At 45.3% G+C, this 14,676-nt stretch overlaps 1 protein-coding gene across 2 annotated transcripts in view; it reads right to left on the reverse strand.

Annotated features, from left to right (window-relative positions):
- Window positions 1-1,057: 1,057 nt before the first annotated feature.
- Window positions 1,058-14,676, reverse strand: part of SLC43A2 (solute carrier family 43 member 2) — a 29,092-nt gene continuing 15,473 nt past the window's right edge. For both annotated transcript variants that reach the window (XM_042879497.1, XM_042879495.1), the window contains 7 exons: window positions 14,307-14,509; window positions 13,577-13,720; window positions 10,113-10,251; window positions 9,587-9,719; window positions 8,595-8,668; window positions 6,826-6,949; window positions 1,058-5,990 (listed from right to left, as the gene is read on the reverse strand). In XM_042879497.1, the coding sequence (XP_042735431.1) occupies window positions 5,829-5,990; window positions 6,826-6,949; window positions 8,595-8,668; window positions 9,587-9,719; window positions 10,113-10,251; window positions 13,577-13,720; window positions 14,307-14,509 (979 nt within the window). In that variant the 3' untranslated portion in view covers window positions 1,058-5,828. The remainder of the gene's footprint in view (window positions 5,991-6,825; window positions 6,950-8,594; window positions 8,669-9,586; window positions 9,720-10,112; window positions 10,252-13,576; window positions 13,721-14,306; window positions 14,510-14,676) is intronic.

The raw sequence follows: 14,676 nt of genomic DNA on the forward strand, positions 1-14,676 counted from the left end.
GCGCGCGCGCCTGGCGGGAGGCGCTGCGTGTGTGGCGGAGGGGGGGGTTGGCGGGCGGTGGCGTTTGCGTTCTCTATGCTTCCCTCAGGGTTTCCCCCTTCAACCCGCTCCTCGGAGCCAGTCGCTAAAAACACCCTAATGTTGAAGGGAGCCAACAAACGACGCTCATGTTAGCGCAGAAAGCTGCGTTCCGAGCATCTTCCTGCTGGAAACGGGGCTCTGCTGTGGCTGTAGGTGACTGCGATTGCAGCTCCTCGCTGATCCTCGGCACAGCCTCAGAGCAGCATCAGCTGTGCTCGGTATTAAGGGTGACCTCAAATTCCGAAAGGCACTTTAAAAAGGCGCTTTTTTTGTCTCTGTGTGACCTGTGCCCTATTTGATGGAGGAAATGAGCTGAAGGTTTTATAACCTCGTCGCTGGAGCCACACAGAGTGTGGATCTTCATTTGGTGGAGAAATAAATGCTGTACATTCAGCATTACCAAGCTCACTTATGAGTGACTGAAGCACCTTTCTGTTCTCACCATCGTGTAGCACCACGACCCTCAGAGTCATTAAAGTCATTAAGGTTGGAAAAAAAAAAGAAAAAAAACCACAACATTAAGATCATTGGAATCCTGAAGCATCCTCTCTTCCGCAGGCTGAACAACCCCAGTTCCCTCCCCGTAAGACTTGTGCTCCAGACCCCTCACAGCCTCATTACCCCTCTTTGGACACAGAGCCTCAATCCCATGGAGGAGTTCATCTTTCCATATATATTCAAACCCAAACATGTTCATCTTCCACCCCTCAGTACTGGCTCACCCTGTCTGATGAACAATCGCTTTCTCAACCCTCTGTCAAAATAATTAACAATTACTAAAAACGATTAAAGATCTTCTCTCAGATTGAAATCCTGCTGTTCGCTCCCACCCAGAGAAGAAAAGCACAAGGAAACGTTCAAAGGGCAGCCGAGCAACGTGGCAGATGGCACCACAGGAAGTGCACCTGCTTACATAGGCTTGTTAGGAAGCAAGAGATGCTTTCAGGATGCCCAGCCTCAGAAGGAAAACTAATGATTAACTTAATACCACATTTATTTGTAGATAGCACTGTGAGAACGCACATCACCTTACAGACACGTAAAAGGTGACACCGGCCTGCCACAGAGTGCTTACATCTCAGTGCTGACAAACAGGCTATGTAACAAAAATCATGGCAACGGGAGGAGGATTCTGAGTAAGTGGGTTATTCCAGGAGTAATAAGGGAGTGGCAGGCATGAGGAAGAGGAGGATGACAGCATGACACCTGATAAAAACAGATTGCACAACAGGCAGAGCTGCACAGGCAGAAAAAGAAGGAGCTGTGGGGTTATAGTTAACATGACAGACTGCACCTACAGAACACAGCACTATTTGAGCTATTTCCAAAGGTGATGATGGTGAAGCGTTATCCCGAGTGGCTTTATTTCTATTGTTTTTTGGAGTTCTAGTGTGATATTAGCTTGTATTATGCAGAACTATGCATTTCTGAACAAAGAGGTAGGGGAAGAGCAAAAGCTCTGCAGATGCAGGAAAATAACATTTTAAAAAAGAAAGCACTCAAAGGGAACAACAGAACAACAGAACTTGCAGTTTTTAAGATGCCATTGTTTTTCCCCTGCAGTATCTGCTTTATATTTTACGGCATATTTCCAATCCATCAGCCTGTGAAAAGGGAAATCTCCTACTTGCAAACATTTTAGTGATCTACTGTCTTGGTTAAAGAAAAAAAACAAGAACTCATTATCCTACATGTTTCCTTTGCAGACAGAGGATATTGGCTGGGCTTTGTTGTGAGAGCTGAATATTATTGCATCTCTTGCTGTAGCTTTGCTGTTAAGTTGGACTGTCTGCAAGATATTTTCATCTATATCCATATCCAGTTACATCTTAAGGATCCAGATACTCTGACTATAACTGAATATTGTTACAGGTCTCCAAACAAGAAAAAAAACAGCACAGGTTTTCTCTGCAATAGCACTGCTGCATTACAACTGTGGAGACTCTTGATGAGGCTTAGGTACTGACAAATTAGGGGAAGGAGAAATCTATTGCCCTTCCTTCCCCATTCAGTTTCTCTTAAAAACAAACAAACAAACAAAACCCAAAACATTAAATGTGTGAGTTTCCAGAGACCAGGGGTAAGTGAATGGCATTTATAGGTGCCACCACCTCCACACAGTAACATCCCTGATGGAAGGCTCCTACAAACAGCAGGCACCCACAGATCACATTTCTGCTTCATTACATTCACCTGGGGATGCTTCTGTTGAGAAGATGAAGCTTTTTCCAGGCCCATTCCTTCACATTTCTAATAGAAGTGAGGTGAAGAAAAAAAAAAAAAAAAAAAAAAAAAACCACCACAATTCAACAACCTATTCCTATGAATAGGTCGGATGCCTATTCAACAAGGCATTCTAGCCTTTAGGAATAACACATGTTGATATGCATTTGGGAATTACAGGCAAATGCATTATTGATCTAATTAATGTGTTTGGTTGTCCTTTTATTTTTTTCAACAGGGGTGGCTCATGCACACCAAGAAGTGCACTGGGAATTTTCTTAGTCCTGCATCACTTGGCTAGGCAGCAGCGATGCTGTTTTCCATTCCAAATGTAAGGAATTTGCAGTTACATTTCCACAGGCGTCAAAGAGCAAGGCAAACTACCCCTGAACAATCATATTTAACAGGACCATCTCAACAGTGTTTGTTTCTGTAGCATCCAAGGCAATGTCTAGAAAAGGCTGAAGCCAGAATACTTCATCTTCTTGCCCACGCCTACATAAGGTTCAGCATTTAAGCAATTACGCCGCAATTAGCACAGTTGGTGCACATCTTACATGCAGATACAGATTTGTAGATAAGTTTGAGACTGATCTTAAAATTCAGTTCACAATTGTCAGTCAATTAAACCCCACGAGGTCAGATCAGCATTCCACCCAGCCCAGCGTATATTTTCCTCAATCTTTGATCACATGTTCTTGGAGACGGAGTGCGCAGAAGAAGATTAATCTTTTCTTGGTGTAACTTTCTTATTTACAGCAACTAAAATCTCCCTGAGTTACTGGATGCATCAAGCCATTGTTTAACGAGTCCCTTGTGTTTAAATAATAATAATCTGTTCTCTATCACGTTCTACAGCAATAAATTTCACCGATTGACTTTGGGCTGCCGTGACAAAGCACTCCCATTAGTCTGCTTAACCCTAACAGCTAAAATTCATTGTGTACCCACCTGTCCTTAAAACTGCAAGCCAAAGGCACACTTTACTCTTTGTCTAAAACACAGTCTAAAAAACACACAACTCAAAGGCATGAGCTCTATTCTTCACAGCTGACCGGCAGCTTCTACACACTGTGACACATCAGCAGAGACAACAACCACATATACCCAATGTTTTATCAGATGAAACAATATCAGATTAGACAGTTTCCCTAATAAAGGGCAGGAACTGAGAACTGCAGTAGGGAGGTAGATGGCAGGAATAAAAGGGTGCTCTGTGTTTAACTTAGCTACACGCACTTCAAAGGCAGCTGCATCTCCACTGTGCCCTCATGAAAATGTGTCACTCTCTGTACTTCTCTATTTTGCAGAAGCATTTATGTCAGGAATTCAAGTGGAAGATATCATGTTCATTATTTTGAACAGGAGCTGCTGCTGAGTTAGCACACAGCCGTCCTTCCAATCTGTCTACTTAAGGATGCAGCTCAGAATTGCTCACCTGTCTGAGAGCTTTTTGACAAGAAAAAAACAAAGATATGCAATATCATTGTCATGTAAAATATCTTGGAGCAAAAGTAGAAATCTTTTCCATGTTTTTAGAAGAAGGAAGTGTAATAATACAGAATGCAGAAACCTGCAAAAACCTTCTGGAAATTAGCAAAGCTGTACTAGTGCTGGTGGGTCTCTGGGCTTGTAGCAGGAGAAGAGGAAATCAAACCAAAAGGCTGCCTCCATCATCACTCAACACAAAGGGTGTAAAGCTGGGAACGTGGGCAAATCATCACCAAAGCTAGAGGCCAACAGAAAAATGAAAATCTTCGGAACAGCGTAGTGTTGACAGCAGGCAATAAGGCTGCCTTGGAACAAACACATTTAATAAAGGCAACATGTTAAAAAAAAAATAATCCACAGATGTGTAAAATGTTCAAGTGGCAACTCATTTCCTAATAAGTTATTGGAGACTAAAAGGTACTGTGAGTGGAACACCAACTGAACTGCCACCGGGTGGCCAAGGGCAGCGACTCAAGATGGCGCTGCCGTCCCACACAGCCCATCATCCCAGTAACCCGGAGTTGGCAGTTCAGAAGACACTCCACCTTCATCATTGATTTATTTCTCCCCGCCAACTTCCCTGCAGTCACTAGTTCAGCCACTGCAGTGCTGCACGCAACGTGTGGTGGCTAACGTGAGTCACAAGATACCGAGGCTGAGCTGCTGACCTCGAGGAGAAGGTGAAAGGGAGGAATGTCTACTTTAGGCAAGGCCTAGGAAAACCATTATAAAAATAAGCGGGTTAAGAATTCCCTTTGTATTCCTTCTATGGCGGATGGGCCCTGGGGCACCTTTACCCACATGTATTGCTCTACAAGTCAGCTTCACCATACAATCGGTCACCATGCACTCTGTCCAGACAGAGCACCGACAACATAGAAGGCTTTTAACACAGCCAAACCAGCAGCTTTTTGGTCAGTCAGAGTAACCTGGTGTTCAGCAGCTTGGAGCCTGTGTCAGAACAACATAGATAAGCTATGGCTAGAGGAAGAATTACTTTGCCACATCACCCTGCCATACATCCACAGGATCCAGTTACCAAACACAAGGAGTGTGCTGCACTCTTGACTCTTCTCAACAAGAAGTCAGCTTACGACAAGTGAACACCAAGGTATTTGGAGCCCCAGAACCGGCTTCAAGAAGCTTCTCCACTTCAGGAAATACATGCTGCTGCTCCCCTGCTGGAGTCACGTTGGAGGGAGGAAGAGGCAAAAGGCAACAAGTCTCAAAAGCACTTCATCGGTAAACAAGATCCAATTCCTATCTCAACAGTTCCAGGACTGCAGGCAGTTTACAACGTGTACAGGTGGCTTACAGGCCGGGAAGAGAGGAATACCAGGCCTTTGAAGGCTTGGTGTAGGACCAAGAACAGTTCAGTAGGCTCTTCATTTCTGTGTGGAAGGCAGATCCATTGCTCACAGTCTGTGTCATTGTAGTAATAAAACACTGGGGAGCTGTCAGTGCCAGCAGCCAACATTTAGCAATACACTGAAGCCGTGCTTACATATGAAGGAATAAATCCCCTTCCCTGCCTCAGAAACAGTCTGGGATACCTCTGGGTAGGCAGTAAAACTGCTGAGTTCAGCTACATATCAAGCAGAAAGACCATTATGAAGCCTCAGGAAAAGAGGAGAGTGCAACTTACATCTGAGACAGTCAGCCAAGGTTGGGAGAAGAGGAGGGAGACTTCAAGCATGTTACATTTGCAAATTCAAATTAAGGTCTTTCTTCCCTCTTCCCCCATCCATCTCTTCCTTCTCAGTTTCCTATGCAGAGCCTCTGCAGCTGGAGAGTGTGATCAGGGGGTAATTTAAGACACAATATGTGTGGCCTTTGTAAAAAGTCTTGTGTTCTGGAGTAAGGAGTGTGAAGTCTCCTCCTGCCATATATCTGAGGAAAGCTCAGTCATGATGTCCAGCCCTCACTCCAGTGATGAACAGAGCCAGGAGAGAAAAAGCCTGGCCTACACCACAGGTAGAACCCACGGATATGGTAGGAACCTGTACAGGGGAGGCTGCATTTGAAGCACCAGTTTAAACAAAGGCTTCCTCATTGGGAGTGCCATTGATTTTGAGGAAGAGTTTGGAATCCTCAATCTTCTGTTTTCTTTCTCTTTCTAGGCTGCGTCTGTAGCAGACCAGGTAGATCGGAAGGCAGAAACCCAGTAAGCTCAAACCAAGCAAGCCAACGTTCACCTGCAGGAAGATAGACAAAACAGACAGGTTAAAACAACAACCAAGTCATGCATGCCCAGGTGTCAGAACCCAGCTCACGTCACTCAGCTACAGGCAAACCAGGAGACGCCCTGCTCTCTGTATTGGCAACAACATCCTTTGTATTTTTATTTATACTCTGGGTGCCCAGAGCATATAAATTAAATAATGCAAGAGTTCACTGCTCTGGATCTCGGCTGCAAGAGTCTCTTGTTGCACACAACAGGTAGGGCTGCTCAAGGTGCGTTTCTTTTCCACCAGCATCACTGAGCCATGTGTTGCTGGAGAGCAGATGTAGGCACATGCAGCCTAGAGATCAAGACTCTCCAGAAAACTGACACATTAGTGTCAGTGAGCTGCCCAGACTCTCAGCAATACACCACACATTTGTCCTACCCTCAAAAGCCACTTGGCTTTCCCAACATTAGCATCAAGAAGCCAAAATTTACTGATCATTAGAGTTTATTGTTATCAAGAGAATAGCGAATTTCTACTGCATTTGAGGGCCAGACAAATTAACTCATTTTTACCTTACAGATTTTGACCTCCTGTGCAAACTGCTTGCAAGGAAATAAACAGCAGCCTTCTCCCTTCCCACACACCAGAGAAGGGTTAATGCCATTCCCTCCCAGGGCCTCATTACTCACACAGGAAAGGGTCTCTTGGACAGCACCAAGGTAACAGCAGACTGAGGGACACTACACTCCCTGCTGTTTATAACCTTGGTCCACGCACAGGGGTGATTTTGTTTTCAGAGAAATGAACCCAAGTCATCTTCACCAACTGGAACTGCATATTATATTTAAGAATAACTTGCCCAGAGAGGGTCTCCTTCCAGAGGTCCTGTTACTGCCATAAACAGAGGCTGCTGCAGAAGGGCAAAAAGGGCACTGATCAACGACTGCAACCCTGTCAAGCTACCAAACTGAGTAGAGGGGTATCTGTCAACAGAAAAAGCAATAGCATTATTATATGTCACCTTGACTGCTCACAACGCCCAGCTCAGGTTGCACTCCCAGTAGACTAGCACAATAGAACACAGTCCCAAGAGAGGCATAACATGAAGAACTTTTCTCTCCTGAACTTATATACAGCTACCTCTTAGCTACCTCTCTAGATCAGAGCACACCTGGTGATGGAACAGCTGCCTTCTTTCCAGACAATCCTCATCCTGAATTCAAAAACTTAAGAAATACCAGATCTAGCACTTGTTTTGTTGTACCATAAGACAGATGGAAGTGCTTGTACAACTACTCCTATTGCAAAGGGAAAACAGTGTTGACATTTACTAGTTAAAAGCAGGGCCTCTTTATCCAGATGACAGCATTAGCAGCTATGCAATCATTTTCATCTGGCCACAGCAATTCGCCCCATTTAGAAGTGAGTGAAACCTGCACAACAGGTTACTGTGTGTTTTCCTTTTTAGAGGACAAGTCTGATCCCATGTCAAATTAAACAACACTGCTCATTGGAAAGTGCTGAATATCAGATACTACTAATGGAAAAATAAATCTTAGGAGCAGTCTAACATCTGTCTCTTTTCAGAACTGACCAGTGTTCAGAAAAAGTCAGGTTGGAAAGAAAAAAGCCAATCACAACTTTCCAGTATTCAAACAAGTCAAATTGAAACCAAAAATAAAGAAGTTGGAAAGAGCCGCAATGGTCAGAGAAGTTTAGCTTATAAGCAAGCTGATATCTACAACAACATTTACCACGAGGACAGAAACATTTTGCTTCCAGCTGCCATAGAACCAAAGTTTGCATGTTTTTGATTTGATATTGGTTTTGAATCTGGAATACACAGGCACTGAGACCAAAACCTTTCACAGAAGGAGTCTGTGGAGCCTCCATCCATAGAGATATTCGAAACCCAAGTGGACACAGGGCTGGACAACCTGCTCTAGCTAACCCTGCTTGAGCAGGAGGTTGGATTAGATGGTACTGAGAGGTCCCTTCCCACCTCAACCACTCTGTGATCCTCTGAAAGCCAACAGTTTCTTCCTGTTTTCTGCCCAGCAGCTCAGGACAGAGAGGCAGATCTGTTTTCAAAGTGAAAAACATTGCTTACTAAGGAAGAGAGTATTTAGATCCAGCTGTCGATAGCTTTGATAAGTTGGAAGCAGGATGGATGATCCACCTGGGAAAGGGAGTATGCCTCACTAATTGGGCAATGCTTTACTAGTGCAATTTCAGAGCAGACCAGCAGCAATATGCTCAATTATGTTAATGATTCACAGTGCTTTACCCAGACACATACACACAGCTACCCATTATAACAAAAAAAGCCTTGAGCTCTTACTGTATAACCCTAGTGCCAATGGCTGAGTCTCACCTGCACAACCCATACGTTATGCCTCTGTCCTGGCAGCAGTTATGCCAAAGGGGTTATCAGTTTCCAAAGAAGGAATGTAACAGCCAGGACTTCAGTCCAGCTGCTATCATACCCAGCAGGGACAGGGAATAAAAACTGCATTATTTTTCCCCTCTGACAGACTTTAATTCCTGATCTCCCTCTCACCAGGACTTCTTATCACCTCAAACCAGTTTATCTGTCCAGCCTCATATTATAAGTAAGCAGAAACTTACACAGCTGCATAGAGGCCTCCCACTGCTGAGTGGATAAATCCTCTCACAATTGTGTGCAATATGAAGGAAAGAATCTGCAAAGACAAGAATAAAATGTCAAGTGCTAGATGCCAAGGGGTATCAGACCCCAACACACAACCATTCCTAAAAGGCACTCTCCTTTCTAGCACATAGGCAGACCTGAGCAGCCAGAGCCCAAACCTGAACACCGGCACAAGGAAATAACTCGTATTCATCTCTAAAAGCAGCGTTGTTCCTTACTGTGCTGACATGTCGTGTATGGTTAACCTCAGAGAGCATAAGACCTCTTTCTTTTGTAGATGGCACTGTTTCAAGGACACATACCCAAGAAACAGTAGCAGGGGTCACAACATTCTGAACTTATGTCCAATTTAGTTAAATTTCCACAAGTTATTGCAGACAACATGCAAATATGAACAAACGACATGCGTTTGCTTACGTCACCAGGGCACGTCTAGGGATAGTATAAAAACCACTGAACTCATCTGCCAAAAGCAGGTGGTGTCACAAAATAAATATTATAACAGGTTTATAATCCCACTGGTACCATTGGGCACAGCATTTGACGCAGAAATAACCTGCTGTATATACTGGTGTCACAGTCAGCAGCTTAAATCAAGCCCAGGTCAAAAGCACAGGCACTGCTAAGAGCACCTCAATAGGGAAGTATGTGTAGTTACAGAGCTCAGCTGCACAAATTCTATGTACAAACCACAGATCAACTCTGCCATTTTAACTACACTAACTTCTCTAGGTTACTTCACGATGTGTCAACTGAATGGTGCTATTTGTTTCAGTTTTAAGGCCAGGGATCCCAAAGCAGCACAGAGATCTCCCAGCAGTGCCAGAACACCCTCCTGCCATCAGCTGGTTCTGCTGGTTTGCCAGCTATCCCAGCATCACCGTGCCTGGCATTTTGGCAGGACCCCTGCCACCAGCCCCTCCAGCACACCTCCATTTGACCTATTCACCTGCAGCTGTAGATTGGGAATGAGACAGGTGACCCCAAATCCAACCAGCAGGACATTTGTGAATGCAAAGGCATTGGTGGCGTTGGTGATTTTCTGGATCTGACGGTCACGTTTTTTCTTTTTCTTGTCACCTCTGGAAGAATAACAAAACCTGCATTAGGAAAAGCACTTTCAGCAGCTGCTGAAACTCACAGTTGATATAACATGAATCTTGCTATCTAAACCACTTTGTCTACAGGTCTGGCTATGGAGACAAAAGGATCTCCATCGGTGAAAAGTAAGGAACAAATGGCAATTATTTCAGTGCTGCTGCTGTTATACTAGAAAAAAAGTCTGAATCTCTGTGCTACAATTTAACTGATCTTAGCAAACTCGGAAGATGCAGTCCCTTCCTCCTTGCAATTATCAAGTCTTCCTTCAAGCTTTCTTTTCTATATTGGTGAACCAATATCCTTTTCTTCTACATTTCTTCAGAAGAGGAGGCCTACTACGTGGCTGTATGCCCTGCATGGTGCTCACTACTCACTGCTCAGCGTTGCTCTCCTCATTATCTTCAGAGCCATCATCGCATTCTTTCAGCCTCCAGTCCATGATGTACCCAATCACAGGCGCTGTCAGCAGGCACAGCAGTTGCAGTACCCCAAAAATGGAAGTGTAGAGACTCACTGCAGGGGAAAAAAAAATAAAGGTGCTAAGGGTGTCAGTTCAAGGGATAAACCATCAGTAACAGGAAAACAAAGACAAAAGAAAAGAAACTTCCTCCTCACTGTTCACCTTTCCTGCTAGAAGCCCAGATTCTGTGTACTCGCAGATTAACCTGCAGGGCTGAAAGCAGCTGGGATGCAGAAGTCCTCCTTCTGTTGTATTTTTAGAGGAGCATCAGCCCAACAGCAGGCAGGACTAGCAGGGGCACCCAAAAAACTGCCTTGTGCCAGTGAGGTTTCTGTTGGTAGGAGCAGCAGGGAAAGTTCTGCAAGTGATGCATCCTGCACAGCATCCCTGCCTTAGTCATCTCCTCTGCTGCCTGGCAGGGAGCACCAGATGCTGGAGCTTCTGATCTGCAGAAGATGCAAGGACAAGCCATGCTGGGAAGGTGAAATCTATGCCATTTTGTGAAGAATGGATTGGTTAGGAAGTGCCTCTACGGGAGGAAATCAGCAGCAAGTAACACAGCATCTGTGAGCAATCATTAAAATTTCCAACTGATAACAATTCCCTGCGTATTAAACATAGGAATAATGTCTACATGGCTCTCCAGGGGAAAGCTGATGCCAGCAGACTTAGAAGAAACCTCCCCCCTCCTGTTATCAGACAGCTCCCCCACCCCACAGTGCTTTTCCCACTTCCTCTCTGCAGCCCACACGATGGATCTGCAGGCATCACACAGAAGGGCTGGTGAGTCAGTGTACCACAGCTCTGAAATAAGGATGTGATTCCAAAACTGACTATCTCAGCACAGAGCGCTCACGAATTACAGCACTGTAAGCAAAAGCAGCCAAGAAGAATTTCAGTTTACCCCTCCAATGCATCGCTGAGGCTCTCAAAGCAGTACAGCCATGAAGTCCCAAAATCAAGGCGGTGTTGGGAGAGAGGTTTCCAAGAAGCCTTCCTCTCCTATGCAGTCATAGCAAACCCCAGCAGGGCTGCCTTGTAGTGCCAGGCATGGCACCAGATGATCCCTTCCTGGCTCCAGTTGCTGGCTGGGAAACTAAGAAGAACTTCCAGCTCCAGCCTCTGAACTCACATTCCTGTCCCCATTACCTCTGCACAAGCAAGCCCTGATGTGGCCCCACATCCCATCTGCTAGAGCCAAAAGAAACAGGTGGCATCACCCTCTACAAACACTCAGAAAGCTGATTTGCTCTTGCACGGTTATTTTTTAACAGAGGGTAAGAAGCAAGCCATGCTGTCAACTTTTGTTTCTCTTGCTACTCCGAACACTTAATCTTAGGATCTAAACAGTGGGAGCAGAAGCCAGCTTCAAGCAGGGAACAAAGTTTATGGGGACAGCAAGAGAAGAGGTCCTATAGGAACAATCTCCTCAATTTATCTATCATAAAAACTGTCACTTCCTAAGAAGGAAAAAATATGAAGCAAACACCAGCAGGTACAGCAGAAGCAGAGCAAACAAAAGGTTGCAGACACGGGCACAACCCTTTATACCCACTGTTCTGTAAGTCATTACGTCAAACTGCCCTGAGCAATACAGCCAAGTTTTCCAGCCTGTCCTGGTTCTTCCCAAGGTCTCCAAGTACAACCAGATTCGGAAGCGAGGTGACGATTTATAGAAGGCAAAGCCAAATTAGAAGTCTCAAACAACAGGTCTCCTCTCTCCTGCCTTCCCATGGTACAGTTACATGGTTATTTAGAGAGTTTCTGTGTTCTCTAGCTTCTCCCCTCCACCTTTTTGGGGGTTTCCAGAAGACAAGGAGCCACACACTGACTGCTTTTCCACCTCAATGTTTCACAGTATGAGATGTATGAGAAGCAGAACTTCCAGTGCTTCACTGCAGCTTCAAGACTTCATGCTCTCTGATTTCCCTCAAATCCTTCTCTCCTGGGTATATTGCAGTTTTCTTCGACCTAACAACACTGACAGCTCTTTCCTTCCCTTGCTGAGTACTGCAGGTGGGGAGCTCTGAGCAAACAAGTAAACGATGCACAAACAAGGAATCCGAGGGAGCAGCATCCCATCCTCTCCTGATGGGCATGGATTACATTTCTAGAGATCTGCACGCATCTTGGAATGGCTCTCACAGCCTAACACTGCTGTGACCAGACAAAACCACTGTTTTGCTGGTGCCATGGAAACACCAAGACAGTGGATTGCACTGCGAGCCCAGGCTGCATTTGGGGGAGGAAGGAGAGAATGGGAAGAAATCTCTAAGGTGGCACAGAAAAACAATTCACCCAATAGATACAAGTTCTTTTTTTTTTTTTAAAAAAAAAAAAAAGCACAGAACTTGATTGAAACAGAATTGGCAGCATAAATTGATATTAATCTTAAAATACTGGGAAGGGGGAGAGGAAATAACTAGAGCAAACCAGGGGGAAAAAAAAAAGAAAAAAAAAAATCACAGTACAAGAATTACAAGGTAAGCAGAAAACTGAGCTGTGCTGAGAAAGGTAGGCAGCATGAAGTTTGTCCTGTTTACTGTTTAATGCCTGAACTGGCTCTTGAGCCAGGAGATAAAGAGCTGAATGCTGCAGGCTGTCAAACGCTCAAACAAAGCAATTCAGGGAATGCCAGGGCCTGGAGTTTCCTTCCCTCCCCCAGAGCTCACTCCTGTTTTCAGAGGAGTGCCTCTTGATTTATCAGCTTCATGCAATCCAGATTTAACAAGTTCAAACTGGATCTTACTACAAAGGACAAAAAAAAAAAGAGAAAAAAAGCTAAGTCTTGTTTTGCAATCCTCTGTATTTCCAACAACAGTAAACTAACGTACTCTTTCCTGTTTGCTCCATGTACTGAATCAGAGCTATAAATACAAGTCCAGCACAGCGAGCAACCCTGAGCCTCCCCACACACACAGGCTGCACAAAACAGCCATGACTTCACTTCTCCCACCCTGCTGCTGGGACCAGACACCCAGCCCAGCCAATGGTCATACAGTCAGCTGCTCTGTATGCCGTGTTTGCTTAGGATAAGTAAAGCAAATACCTAATGAAATAGGTTTCCCAATTAAAAAAAAAAAAGCCACAGTTCACCCTGAGAGGGCATTTCAACAAGCTATCAGAAGGAATATCATGGAATAGTGTTTAACAGACACTGGGCTAAAATTAGATTGACATTCAAGTGTCCACTGTGTCCCTCTGCCCTGGGCCAGCTCCAGCCTTCCACTGGACCCTACCAGCAGCAGTCACCGCACCAGTAATTGCTGTAGGTGGTGTGTTTGCTGAGTAATCAGTCATGTTGACCTCTGGGAAGGATCGAGTCTGGGTCAGCACCCAGTTCCAAGGAAGCAGATTAAAGTCTTCAGGTCACCCTACCTTGGCTTTCATCTCCGGACAGAAACTCAAGGATGGTGTTCATGGCCCCCATGTAGAAGATGAGCCGCAGCTGAGTGACACACATGGTGATAAGGCTGAGCAACAAGATGGGGCTGAAGACACTCTTCATGAAGGAAGGAGAAGCTACAGAAGGAAAAACAGAGTCTTTGAAAAAGGCAGCGTGGTCTTATAGACAGGCATGACTTCAGAAGAGGCTGCAGATCTTGGGTTAGCAGGCCTTCTGGCCAATCATCCCAGCTTGGTGCCAGTGGCAGCCCCCAAATCCACTGAGAGCAACTGTCTGCTGTCTTACAAACTTCCTTACTGAATAGTGATAGATGTTGGGAGTTTGGTCACCAAAAACTGCAGCAAGGTAAGTCTCACCCAATTCTGGTGAGCAAAGCAATAGGAAACTTCAAGCCATTTCCTTCTGCCATATCCCTGAGGAGGGAAGGCTGAGAGGTGGCAGCAGCCTGTCTAAGAGGCAACAGTGACCAAATGTGCTGCCCTGTGGCCACACCATTACCCATGTGGTCATCCACACCTGGCAACAGCATAGTTTAGCAGGTATACATGAGCAGGATTCCTTATATAACTGAATTCTTCTCTATATAGCTGTGCCCTTGCACAGCTTGGCCCTGGCAACATACAGAACATGTATCACTCTTCCTCATGTAAACAGGCCTGGAGCACAGCACCAGCATCCCCCAGGGCACGTGGTGAACCACACCTGTGCTGTCAGGCTGGCACTTCACTTCAAGGTCCACCGTGGACAGGCAGAGCTTGTTGTTCTCTTGCAAGGCTGCTGACTCTTTGGGGCCCTTCATGGAGCTCCCCACGCTCAGTCGGCGTCCCACGGTTGTGACTTGCTTGTAGAACTGCTTCCCGGTGATCTTGTGGTCAAATCCCAGCCAGCTGAACTTTATTTTCACCCTGTTGGGCAGTAAAGAGAACGAGGGCTGCAACACAGGGTGGGAGTTAGAGGCAGCAGAGTTGTGGGAATCAGAGTGTGGGGGGATGCAAGGCACTAGGTTTCCACCTACAAACCCACAAGTCATTTGGATCCAGATCAGACAGATGTACCTGGACCACTTTGGCAC

Source organism: Lagopus leucura, unplaced genomic scaffold, assembly GCF_019238085.1.
Source record: "Lagopus leucura isolate 7727_CA_CO unplaced genomic scaffold, USGS_WTPT01 Super-Scaffold_100024, whole genome shotgun sequence".
NCBI classification, from domain to species: domain Eukaryota; kingdom Metazoa; phylum Chordata; class Aves; order Galliformes; family Phasianidae; genus Lagopus; species Lagopus leucura.